Here is a 14047-nt window from a genome sequence, read left to right as displayed (position 1 = left end):
AAGAACATTCAAAGGTCTGATTCATTTGAAATGCTCTAAATTAAATTAGAAAGTAACCTTTAGCAAAATGTCTATCATCCACTTTTCAGACGTCTGTATAAAAGTTTTACATGTATAAGAACCACCTTACATGATGATATTTTTTCCCATTGTATTTTTCTTACAACTGTGAATATCCATGAAAATGAGCAACAGCATTAGTGTTCCAGCTAGCCTTTGGAATATTCACTTAGTGCCAGCAGGACGTTTACACTGCCATTAAGACTATTGCAATTTTACAGCCTATGAAGCACTTCTTCATACATCCTTCTTCTTCACAGCAACCCAGTGATGAGGGCAAGTATAGTAGACATTGGTCATTCCTGCTGACCCAGCACTCCAAGACCATTCCTTCCTGGAGAGGGCCCTGCGATGAGATGGGTGGAAGGTGGGACTCCAGCTCCCTCTCCCCAAATCAAAGGAGAACAGCCATTCTCCTGCCCTAATCTGACAGCTCACCCTCTGGCTGAGGCTTAGCCAATGAGACAACCCAGCCTGAGAGTTTTCCTGGAAATGAGCGAATCAGAGCTCCTGAGCAGAGATTGGGATTCATTCTAGCTGAGGGAGTGGCAGCCAAGGGCAGTGCCCATGGCAGTGGAGCTGTGGGCTTTCAGAGTTGGGGACCAGCAGAGGCAACTTTGGTGTTTGACGGAATTCCTTTGCTTTTGCTCATTTTTCCCAAGATTTTTCAGCCTCTTCCTTCAACTAATCATCCCATATCTTCTCAGCACATCCCTGTCATGTTCAGTCTAACTAGAATTGGTTTTTGGTTATTTGCAACCCAGAATTTAGGTATAACAAGTGTGCTGTTTCCGATGTATAGATGAAGAAATTGAGCCTTAGTGAGGTTAAGTAACTTCCCTGAATTGTAGTTATGTAGAAAAGCCAAGTCTAGAACCCATGACTTCTAGTTAAAGTTTGTTTCTTTTGCAAAACACTGTTTTCCCAGTTGCCTTCAGTGGCCTCTGCAGATAGTGAGATGTGCTTCTTCCTCTGTGTCTCCTTGGTTGCAGTACTTAGTCCTATTTCCTGTTATAATACTTATCTGCTTGATGTCAAATGCACCTATCTTCCATACAACACTGTTGAGCATCTGGAAGACAAGGATTGTTTTATATTCATCGTTTTCTCTCAAACATATATTGGAGTGTTTGGGTGCAGAGTCAGTACTAAATAAAGATTTTAATGAATGAGTAGCAAATATGTGCATAAATTATTCAATTAACTGAAAACGCCAATGTGGGTTTCGAAGATGATGCTAAAAGTTTAACACTGATTTTATAAAACACCATTATGTTCTTAACCAATCAAAATTTTAGACTATAAATAATTTGCCTTAAATATATAAAGGTACTCACTTAGTAAATATTTATTCTATGCCTACTATGTGTCAGGCTGTTATTACAGAGAGAAATAACAATTAGTCTCCTTCTTTGAGAAGTCTGACAGACTGATGGGAGAAACAAATATTCCATCACTCCAGTCATGGAGCTATGGGAAAAAGAGCTGTAGTAATCTGAAGAATGATTAGGGCAGCAGGCCCACTGTCAGTAGCCATGTGAACCATTAAACTGGCATGGAGATACCACTCTGGGCAGGCTGCTATATGCATCAAGGACAACAGCCAGAGCCCTCTGAAAGCTGGAGAAAAGCACAATGTGCTTTGCTTTCCAGAATGTTGTGAGATTTGCTTTAAAAAAAGTCACCTGCACCCTTATTCAGACATTATTTTTAAAAAGGTTATCAAATTTTAAAAATAATTTAGAAATTGCTATGAGCCATATGAGACGAATACATATGACTATATTTTGGTTTGGCAAAAGGTGAGAATGAAGATAAATCTGTACCCTTATTTAAGCATTAAAGCCCAATTCAATAGAAGCAATAAATAAAGGTATATATAAAAATGTGAAAGGATAAAAAAATCATATGCATGTAAAATACATATGTATGTAAGAAACGGGATGCATATTTATCAATATAATTTCCATTCTTTATGAATTATGCATACAGTAGGAGAATATTTAAATCCATGTTTTGGTATCATTTGCAGACAATTACTACGGCACGCCGAAGCCTCCAGCAGAACCAGCACCATTATTATTAAATGTGACAGACCAGATACTTCCGGGAGCCACTCCAAGTGCTGAAGGAAAACGGAAGAGGAATAAATCAGTGAGCAACATGGAGAAAGCAAGTATAGAGCCTCCTGAGGAGGAAGAGGAAGAGAGGCCTGTGGTCAATGGAAATGGAGTAGTAACACCAGGTTAGTCATTTATATGTATGTACATGTATACCTATGATTATAGTTATCTTCAGAGAGAAGATGATGGTATCAAATGGAAAGGACATAATTCTTGTATCCATCTTATTGTTTTAATTTTGACTTATCAAGCAATTCATTCAAGTTCCTCAGTCTTTGTTTCACTTACACAGTATTAATGGCAATATCATGAATGGTTTCTACATCTTAGAAAATGTTACAAGTCATGAATATGATTGTGGAAAGTTCTGGGGTCTTTCTTTGTTAACTAATGTTAGATAAAAATCTATCCTTAGAAATCTTGCTATACTCACAGTTCTGTAAACTGTGTGAGGTTGTGTCATATGATTTAGTTAACAACTTCAATGAATACAGTCCTCAAAATGACCACAGCTATAGCGTGTCCATACAGTTTTCCCTCTACCCTTACTATCTAATCTGACAATGTGGAGAAAGCATCTTTATACATTGACTTTGTGAAGACACCTGCCCTTGAACAAGGAAAACTTGTTATCTCTTTCATATATGATCTATCATATCATATATATAAAGAATGTCAGGCAGATATAAAGTGTGTTTGTGCAAGGTATGGCTTTGCTATTTTCTTGTGTTTATTACTAATAGAGTGCTAAATAGTTTATTTCTAAAAATGAATTTTTTTCATTATATTATTCATAATTAAATGTTACCAAAAGTATGGCATTCTTGTAGCCTCTAAGCTTATTTATTTTTTAATAACAGCATATGAGTAGGCATTGAAAATCTAAGAGCTCTGTTAAAGCTCTTGAAAAAATGTTAACACGTGCACCTTGCATACATATTATTCATAATATATGACCTACAACTAAGGTACTTTGATGTCTGTATTTTTAATTATCACTGTACTGTTTCTATAGTGACATAGTATTTGAATTTCCATGCTCAAATTATTTTTATCAAAGTTTCATAAGCTTGTTTTTTACCTTCCTTGTTCATAATACCTGTAAAAATGTTCTTTCTTGAACTAAGGAAACCAAAATCTAATCTGTCCTAATCAAGGTGTAATACGGTAAAAAGTGGTTTCATCTTGGTTGCTCAGAGGAGAACAACCTCCTCCATTAATATAATGGTGAAAAACATGCTCTGATCCTACCAATAACTGATTTCTGGATACAAATGCTAAAAATCACTATTGATACATAATGTAACCTGTTTACTATGAAATGATCAGGTAATTTTCAAGCAATTAGATTTTTTCTTTTTTAATTCTGAAATATCTTTGTCAAAATATTTACTTCTCATGATGTAATAGATTTAAATTAATAGTACATAGTTTTCTTTTTTTTTTTTTTTTTTTTTTTAATTTTTTTTTTCAACGTTTTTTATTTATTTTTTTTGGGACAGAGAGAGACAGAGCATGAACAGGGGAGGGGCAGAGAGAGAGGGAGACACAGAATCGGAAACAGGCTCCAGGCTCCGAGCCATCAGCCCAGAGCCTGACGCGGGGCTCGAACTCACGGACCGCGAGATCGTGACCTGGCTGAAGTCGGACGCTTAACCGACTGCGCCACCCAGGCGCCCCAGTACATAGTTTTCTTAGTTGATATTTGATATGAGAAACAAAATGATTTAGCCAAGTAGAAGCAATAATCACAAAAGAAGCAGAAATTGGGGATCAAAGTACAGTTACAGAGTTTCTTAATGGTTAACACCTGATAGCTAAAAATATAAAATATTTGTCCTCGGTTGAGCCTGAATCATTTGTTTCTAATTCATTTGTACTCTGTATAGGGTAAATCAAATGAAGCATTCTTGACCCACAGATTTGTAAACTAGAAATTAATTGGGGGTCATAGTGAATCTAGAAAGCACCATTCCCTTCCATTTATACCCTAAACATGAGGAATTGTTTTTTGTTTTGTTTTGTTTTGTTTTGTTTTGTTTTGTTTTTCTGGCTAGTCAGTGTTTAAAGACACAAAGAAAATGGGTTAGTTTGAACTTTTCTTAACCAGTTCTAACTGGTCTGTCCTTGGACCTCTTAGCCTGAGGACAATAGGAAAAAACTGCCCAGGCCAACTCTAGGATTTCTGGAGAGTCAGTAGATGTCACAGATGCTTACAGATGCTTACAGTGGTTCTGTAAGCCTGGCAGAGCAAGTGGCTCTTATACTGTCTTTTTCTTTCCCATTATGGGAGAAGAGACATATAAATTAGGCAGCTCTTCGCCCAGTGTTCAAAGATGGAGGAAACAGCCCCAAACCAGAGAATTGCTCTGTCATCCCTTATTAGAAAACCTTGTTTTCTTTTATGTTTCTCCAATAGAAATTTTAGGATTCACTTTGCCTCCCTCTCATATACATATGGGCAGCTTTTCACCTTTTGAACCTCATCACATTTTTTCCAGCACAGGCTCTTTATCCTGCCTTTGTTTTCTTTCCATACACATTCACCAGATATAAAGAACTTCAAACAATACCGAGAAAATTGTTGCTTAAAGTTTAGTTAACACTGCCCTATTTTGACTAAGAGCTTATAATACTAATTAATATCAGATGTCAATTCAGAGCATAAATAGTGTCATTGATGAGGCACATTTGGAGCATAAGAAAAGCTTACTGAGGCAATTCTGTTCCATTACAAAAAATACTGATAATAAGTAATGTAAAATTTAACTTCTTTTGGATGCTTGCCATGTGCTGGGAACTCCCTAACCTCATTCTATGTACTAGTTCATTTAATTGTCCTAATAGATTTTACAGATTGGGTACTATTTTACAAATTAAGACACCGAGGTACACTATAGTTAAGTAAGTTGCACAGTAACTGGAGTTTATATATAGGATATATATATAAATATAAGATATATTTATATACAAATAGAAATATAAAGAACCCATGATCTTAGCGGCTATGCTATCTTGAATCTTATAGCACCAAATAGAGGCATAAATATGTTTCTCAGCAATGTGTAGACCCATGACAACTATTTTACTTATACCTCTTTAAAAGTGGCATTCTAAGTTTCTACCTAACAAAAGTTTCTAATTTCATTTCTTGAAGTCATCTACAACTGGGATTATTCAGCTCTGTGGATATAAAGAAAAATCCTATTTCTTATAATATTCTGTATGTATTTAAACATAAAACCTACCAATTTTAAATCCTTATACACTTTACCAAAATGAATTATTTTCTCTATGTAAATAATAATAGATTTTAGAGGAGTCCTCAATTTACTTCTGTTACTCATTTTCTTCACTTTTTTCTCCTTTGAACTTATACTTAGAATGATATATTCCTTGTATTTTCAGGCCATATTCATGTAAAGTTGGTGACCACCTTTAAATATATAATTTCTACATGGAGCTCTACTAACATTATCAATAAATATTCATATATTTTATGTGAACTACCTTATGCTAGGTTCCCATTTTGCTCAAAATTACATCAAACAGATGGATGTAGCCCATATCACCTAGAAAAGCCATAGAATGATCTTTCAGTGTCTCAGATCAGAAATGTTTCTCTTCTGACATATGTCAGTTTGGTGATAGGAATCAATATAGTTCTATCCTTAGAAATGTAGTTCTGGGGCGCCTGGGTGGCGCAGTCGGTCAAGCGTCCGACTTCAGCCAGGTCACGATCTCACGGTCCGTGAGTTCGAGCCCCGCCTCAGGCTCTGGGCTGATGGCTCGGAGCCTGGAGCCTGTTTCCAAGTCTGTGTCTCCCTCTCTCTCTGCCCCTCCCCCGTTCATGCTCTGTCTCTCTCTGTCCCAAAAATAAATAAAAAACGTTGAAAAAAAAATTAAAAAAAAAAAGAAATGTAGTTCTATGCATGTTACTACTAAAAGTTACAAAAGTAAAAATGAAATAAAATAAATAGTGGCAACCCTCCTTTAATAAATTCATGACATGGGCTAGACATAGTGTATGTATTTTATCTCTTATCTCATAATCATAGCATACTTAACAAAGAATATGCTGAAATTTAGTTAAAAGGTGCTTAACTAAGGTAACAGTTAATTTAGTAACAGAGTTGAGATCTGGACCCAGGAACACCTGAACTCATCCTCTCTCCAACCACATTTCTCTGGGCTGTTAACCATGCTGAGGACAAAATGACTCCTGACCTCCATCAAATAGAATCACAGTCTTTCAGCTCAGTGTATTTCATTACATTGTATTCTGTTATATTTGTCCTTTATTGAATTTGTGGCTGTGGTGTTAGATCTAATGCTTGCAAGGATGATATATCTTTACATCATCTTAGAGAATCTGTCTTTAAACTGATATTTAAAATTCATATCCCCAGGAAACCTTTCTTGACATTAACCTCATCTATATTTAGACATCTTTATTGTGTTAGAGTTGACATCCAGCTGCATGGCTTCAAATACTGTAGATTTACCTGCAGCCTTCACTTTTCTGGTGTGTTCCAGAGCTGTAGTTCTAACTATTGCCCCCTGGACTCCCCATGCTAGGAATTTCTATGGCAACTTAAATACAACATTCTACCTAAATTCTTCTCCCATAAAAGAGACAAGCTGATCAACTCAGAAAGGCCTTTGCTTGATTTTTCAAATTCTTCTTTTCACCCAGATAGCTCTGGGTTTTTTGATGCTTCTTTCCCCCAGGCTTGTTCTATATTATTGGGTATAAAAGATCCTGGACCTGTAGTTTTAGTCTCTTGTTTCCAAGTATCACCATCCTAGATTACTGCTGTGTCACCTCATTTGTGGACCACAGTCCCCTAACTGATCTACATTCCTCCAGGCTCCATCCCTATCAGATTGCCTATTATTCCTCCATCAATGAAAGATTCTTGAACCAGCACTTTATCATGTAACTATCCTTCCCAAAACTTGGATGAGCTTCCGTTTCTACTGCCCCAGACTCCCTGGACAATCCACATTTTACTGAAACATCTCTGTTAGCTTTGGTCCCTACTCTTCCTCTACCTCTTCTCTGATCCACATCCCACACTCATAAAACACATCCACGTGTTTGAGAAGGCCTTCTCCATGTTGTAACCTCCTATTCTTTTGGTCAAAATATACTAAAATTTTTGATATTCCTAAGAAATCACTTGTTGACTCCCAGGATGAAAAATTGAGTCTGTCTTTCTCTGAATTATCAAAGTACTATTTACAGCCTTCACTCATTTGGAAGCTACTGATTAGCCTGGTATTTATAGGTCACTTTTCATAATGTATATGTCTGGCATCCCCACATACATTATAAGCACTGCCAGGACGAGGACAATTTTACTTTTTGTTTAGCTGTGTCAGTGATTAGTATATATCTTTAAATATCTCAAGATCTCGTAAATCTTTATTCTGTAGTCAACCAAACCTCTAAGAGAATGTCAAAGCTTTACTGCATCAACATGATTAGCTTTATTTCATGCTCATTTTACACTGCTGAGGGTCTTCAACATGTGTTCCTTCTAAGTTTGAAAGATTTGACATTCTTTTTTTTAATTTATTTTTGAGAGAGAGAGAGAGAAAAAAAAAGCATGAGTGGGGGAGGGGCAGAGAGAGAGGTAGAGAATCCCAGGCAGGCTCTGTGCTGTCAGCACAGAGCCCCACTCAAGGCTCCGTCAAACAAACTGGTAGATTGTGGCCTGAGCTGAAACCATAAGTTGGCTGCTTAACTGCCTGAGGTGGTTGCTTAACCGACCAGGTGCCCCAAATGATAGGACATTCTTTTTTTTTTTTTTTTTTTTCTTATTTTTTTTTTTCAACGTTTTTTTATTTATTTTTGGGACAGAGAGAGACAGAGCATGAACGGGGGAGGGGCAGAGAGAGAAGGAGACACAGAATCGGAAAGAGGCTCCAGGCTCCGAGCCATCAGCCCAGAGCCTGATGCGGGGCTCGAACTCACAGACCGCGAGATCGTGACCTGGCTGAAGTCGGACGCTTAACCGACTGCGCCACCCAGGCGCCCCAGGACATTCTTGATCTTCCATTCCCTCAAAAGTTATTTGATAACTAAAGAAAATTATGTAGAAATATATTTTAAATGTATATTCTTAGATATAAGAATTTTTCATTTTCTCTGTGAAAATACCAAAAATAAATAGGTGGATGTTGAATCATTATATTTTACACCCGAAACTGATGTAACACTGTATGTTAACTGTACTGGAATTAAAGTAAAATAAAATAGGTGGATAAAAAGTACATAGTTTTGTTTAAGATTGAACTTTTCTGAAGAAAAGAAAATCCTATAAACCGTAGTAATTGGGTTAAGCTTTCTTGGATTTCTTTTATTTCATGAATTATATGCTAAACTTTTCCGGAAAGTAATTCACCATTATATTGTAGCTTCCCCTCACCAGCTATTAGTAAGTCTAGTGCAAAGAATTAGAAATGCACATATATTTTAAAGGCAGCTAAATCTCTCTGTTAATACACACACACACACAATGCCAGGAGGAACAGGGCCCGTGAGAGCTACCTTCACCAACAAAGGGAATACAGTATGTGTACACAGAGCCGCCTTCTCCAGGCCCCCAAGCCCGCAATTAGTGCAAATGAACTGCATCTCCCAGAGAGCAAACAGAGTGTCCCTTATGTGATCACTGAGTGTCCTCAGCAATGATCTCAGTTCACCATTAGGGACCCGCATCCAGGTCCTGTGCCGCTTGGCACGCTGACTGTGCCTGCACCATCAGTCCTGGTTTTGTGAATGAGGTCCTGTCACTGTCAAAAGAATTATGTCCTCCGTAGTGAATCTCGCTGTTTTCCTGTGAATAATAGCCCACTCTGAAACCACCCCAACGCCGCCTATCCCCTGCTTATTTTTGTGTGGGTTCACAGAGACTGTGATGTGTGTATCCACTCAGATCTTTATCTTTTTTTTTTCTTTTTCACTCTGAGGAGGCTTAATTTTATGATCTTGTTCCCAAACACAGTAGTAGGGTTTATCTTTCCATTGGAGGGGCAAATTTCTGGGTCTATTTTAAATCAACCTTCTAAAATTAGATATTCCCTTTACAAATGGGGAGCATCTTTTCTTAAAAGGATTATTTGAAAGTTAAAACTGCCCTAATTGTAAAATGCTCTGAGTGTGATTATAAAGTAATAAGATAATCACTTTAGAGCTCATGGATATGAACTACAGTAGTAATTTTATCTACAGCACTGGGGGAAAATTGAAATCATGAGTCGTTTCAGGAATGTCACTTCAAGTCAAGGCCAGCTCACTTTGCTATTAAACTAAAAACGATGCATTATTTGAACCTCTTCGTGCCCTCAAACTGATTCAGCATTTTAGGGATCTCGCACTCAACCTTTGTGGAGAGCATTTTTCTACTTCTCCGAGCTGTGTAGGATGTGATGTGTAGGAGAGAGAGATTTGATAGACGAACAAGGAGTGCAGAGCAAGAACAACCAGGGTAACTCTCAGGTTTGTATAGCACTTGCAGAAGCCTGAGGACGGGATGCAATATTTAAGTGGCTTCATGTGCTCCAGGCATCCTTAAAGCTTCATCGTATTTCTAATCATAGCCATCCATTCTCTCTAGGTCTGATTTTCGCTCTGTGTTCCATTTTCTTGTCTCCCGTTTCTCCTCATAAGCAGTGACGATAATTCCAGTGTGAAATCTCAGCTCCTTTATTGCCAGACAAAGAGTGCTCTAGTTATTTCTGGGTGAGGCCTGGACTTTGTTCCTGAAGAGGGAAGGTCTCTGTGTGCACTCATTCCTTCTACATAGCTTCATTGCTGGGAATAGCAGCCTCATATTTTCCCTCCTAATTGACTTCTTGCTCTCATCGAATAATACCTTGACTTCAATTTGGCCCCAAAGAATAGCACTTGAATTATCAAGATCAAAATGAAATAAGGTCTTCTTCTTTTTCTCTTTCAGACCTTTTGATGTTCCTAAAACTTCACAAGGGGCTATTATGTTTTGCATAGTACTAGTCTCGTGGAATATTTTCAGAATTTTGAAAGCAAGATCTAAAAGATTCTGCACATTTATATCCTATATTTCATTTGTATCTTGCTTTGGTCTTTGAATATTTTCAATACTTATATCAGTTTCTCTCACCCAAAGTTAGTTGAGGGCTTGTGGGACTTGGTTCTATATAATAAACATCTTCCAAATTCATTACATTTATTAAAATCAAATGACATATACAGTTTCAAAGTTATGTATATATTGGGATTCATTTTATTGCCATCATTCTAGTCTACTTTTACTAAAATATTAAAAATGAAATATTGCAGAAAGAAGATACACTTATTAAGGCAGCTCTTCTCCCTTATTAATGGGAAATAATTCCCTCTACTAATCTTTCTAGTAAATCTTTACAATTTAGTTTTTTAAATCTTGGATTTTTTTTCTTTGTCATCTTCTGCTTGTGGTTAGACCTTGACTTTTCTATTTTCTTAATTTCACATATTGTTCTTATAGTGCTTCAAAGAAACTATAACCAACTGAGGGTTTTAGATATAGATGAAAAATAATTTTGAGGTATTGAACATGTTTTCTTAGTAATTCACATTTCCCTGCCTATCTTCCTGAATAGGTGAAATGCAATTTGGTTACAAATTTTACAGATAAAAGGTCATTTCTTGACAGGACTGGGAATTTCTCTTTCCTCAATTGGTCATAAACTCAGTTAATCATTACCCTAACTTTCCCTAATTCTAATATTTTATTCTAAGTTTATTTTTATATACATATAATTTTACATAAATATATTATATATAAATTACCACCGTGTCTAAGGGCCATCTCTTCTCATTCACCTCATCTCTTTCACATATCTTATATGAAAATAATTTACATACACTGTTGTTAGGAATGAAAACTCTTGCAGCCACTGTAGAAAACAGTAAAGAGGTTCCTCAAAAAGTTAAAAATATATCTGTCCTATGATCCAGCAATTGCACTACTAAGTATTTACCCAAAGGATAAAACAATACTAATTCAAAGAAATATGTTCACCCTATATCTACTGCAGCACTATTTACAGTAGCCAGATTATGGAAACAGCCCAAGGGTTCATCAACTGATGAATGGATAAAGAAGAGGTGTATATATATACAATGGAATATTATTCAACCATAAAAAAAGAAACCTTGCCATTTGCAACCACATGGATGGAGCTAGAGAGTGTTATGCTAAGCCAAATAGGTCAGAGAAAGACAAATACCATATGATTTCACTCCCGTGTGGAATTTAAGAAACAAAACAAACAAACAAGCAAAAGATGGGAAAAAGAGAGGCAAACCAAGAAACAGACTTTTAACGACAGAGAGTAAAATGATGGTGACTAGAGGGGAGGAGAGTGGGGGAATGAGTTAAAGAGATGATGAGGATTAAGGAGTGCACCTGTGATGAGCACCAGGTGTCGTATGGAAGGGATGAATCGTTACATTGTACACTTGAAACTAATATTGCACTGTATGTTAACTAGCTGAAATTTAAATAAAAAGTTTTAAAAAGAATTTATATAATGCATTTTTTTAGAACTTAGAAACACTTTAGGAGAACTAAGAAGTTAAAAAGAAACACTGCAAGTCAGTAATCAGTGTATATAGAAATATCTCTGAAAAAGCAGAAAAGTAATCTTCTTTGCTAACTGGCTAGCTACAGCACAGGGAGTATAAACAGGAGAGAAGCCTACTTTGCGTTGTGTTTTCCCTTTGTACTTTTGGATTTCGTCCATGTGCATATTTTACTACATCAAAAAAGTAATTAGTTTTTTAAATGATGAGCAAAAATTCATTAATCATTTAAAATGCAAACATTTTAGCACCCATAGTATAATCCTTCTTTTTATTTTAGAAGGTTTAGGAAAATTGGTAAGAGCACTCTGTGATCAAGAAGTTATAATCTTGACTTCTTTTAATCTACTGGCTACATAGAACACAGGTGGCCACTACATGATTGCTTCCTTTCTGAAGACAGAATGCTCTCCACTTTTCACTATAGGATATAATCTATAGTATGGTCATAATAGAAAATCAATTGAAACGATGTTTGTCTCTTATCTAAGAGTCAACCCTTGAAATGTTCATTCATTTATAAGACCCTGTGGTTCAAATTTTAACTAAGAACTTCAGCTTCTAGAAGTGAAGGGAGGACCATGCTCTGACAGCCCCCTCCCACACTAAAATGCAATAAGACCTTGTATTAGTATAACAAATACACTTTTTGATGAGATTACTGAGTTTGCAAGAAAGCAAGGTAAATCTTCATGCTCCACCACTTTGGTCACTACCACAAATGAGCAGAAACGAAAGTGAGGAGCAATCTGTTCTAAAAAGACTTGAAAACCAAGGTTGCCCTAGTAATGTATGAGGAGACTAAGCATTGGGCTAATATAAAATCGGGGGGCTAAGCCTCTGATTCTGCTTTCAGTCTATACCCTCAGTGGTGCCAAAGTGCTGCCAAGTTCATTGCTCGGTAGCAGCCCCTCGTGCCCAGCAAAATCAAATGCAGAACTTTACAGGAATAATACAGAACTTGAAAAAAAAAAAAAGTGTGGATTCTGAAAATCCTCAGAATTTTCCTCCTTTAAATCACTTAACCACACAACATGTCTCAACTAAGGAAGGAAAACTCAATTTATGTAAACACCTTTTTAAAAGGAAATATTAGCTTTGTGTGTATCTCTTTTGTTAGAAATTGCATTTTTAAAGTTTATTTATTTATTTTGAGAGAAGAGAGTATGTGAATGGGGGAGGGGCGGAAAGAGAGGGAGAGAGAGAGAGAGAGAGAATCCCAATCAGGCTCTGCACTGTCAGCACAGAGCCTGACACGGGGCTCAAACCCATGAAATCACGAGATCATGACCTGAGCCGAAACCAAGAATCAGATGCTCAACCAACTGCACCACCCAGGTGCCCCAGAAATTGGATATTAAAAAAAAAGTAATATCTTTAAAATTATACAAACTTGACTACACTTCTTGTTTCTGTGGGGAAAGACTATTTAGGCTGCTTGACTGATTTCACTATGTGATTTACTTAGTGTTTTTGAAGTAGTAGAATTCACTGATAATAATATATAACATTTACTGAACACCTACTGTTCTAAGCAATTTATATACATGCCACATCTAGTGCTTATACGGAGGTATGTTATTATCCCTATTGTATGCTTAAGGAAAGTGAGACATGCCCAGAGTGATTAAATAATTTCCCCAACCTCAGACTGTAAAGAACAGATTCAAACTCAGGCAGTCTGACACCAGCCTTAGCAATTATGTTCTTCTGTTTCTTGTGGAGTGTGTTTGTTGTTACCTTAGAAGCACTAAACAAAAATCAAAAGAAAAAAATTGTCTCAGATTGTTCCTATTCTCTTTTCTTATCAACTACAAATATGTTCCTCACAATCTTTTTTTTTTCCCTCAAATGCTCTCTAGCTATGCTTATTTCTGAAGAAATAATATGAAGACAGGAGGGAAACAAATGATTAGATTCATTAAAATTTGTCACATAGCCATTAGAAATATAAATCCCAGAGCTCTCACAGGGTAAACCAAATTTTGGAAATTCAAATTTTATGACAGTTCAAGAAATAAAATCAACAATTTCCTGTCTAGGTTAAAAACATTGTTTTTCCCTTGTTTCGAAGGATGGCAATTACATAAATTTCAACATTAACTACATGCATTGACCATGTCAAGTGAAAATATGGATAACATATAAAACAGGCATTCTTCTTGAAATGGTTTTATCTTGGTTTCTGATTATTCTTTAATAAAACTGAGTGGGGCATTCAAAACAATGGCATTCTGATGTATTCTTA

General features: G+C 36.4%; 1 protein-coding gene across 6 annotated transcripts in view; it reads left to right on the top strand.

Moving 5' to 3' along the window:
- Nucleotides 1–14047, top strand: part of MAGI2 (membrane associated guanylate kinase, WW and PDZ domain containing 2) — a 1340829-nt gene that overhangs the window by 843544 nt on the left and 483238 nt on the right. For all 6 annotated transcript variants that reach the window (XM_078442525.2, XM_078442526.2, XM_078442524.2 and 3 more), the window contains exon 4: nucleotides 2093–2305. In XM_078442525.2, the coding sequence (XP_078298651.1) occupies nucleotides 2093–2305 (213 nt within the window). The remainder of the gene's footprint in view (nucleotides 1–2092; nucleotides 2306–14047) is intronic.

Source organism: Panthera onca, chromosome A2 (assembly GCF_046562875.1).
Source record: "Panthera onca isolate mPanOnc1 chromosome A2, mPanOnc1 haplotype 2, whole genome shotgun sequence".
Classification (NCBI taxonomy): Eukaryota; Metazoa; Chordata; class Mammalia; order Carnivora; family Felidae; genus Panthera; species Panthera onca.
Note: the sequence above shows the minus strand (reverse complement) of the source record. Positions and strands in the feature narration are given on the sequence as shown.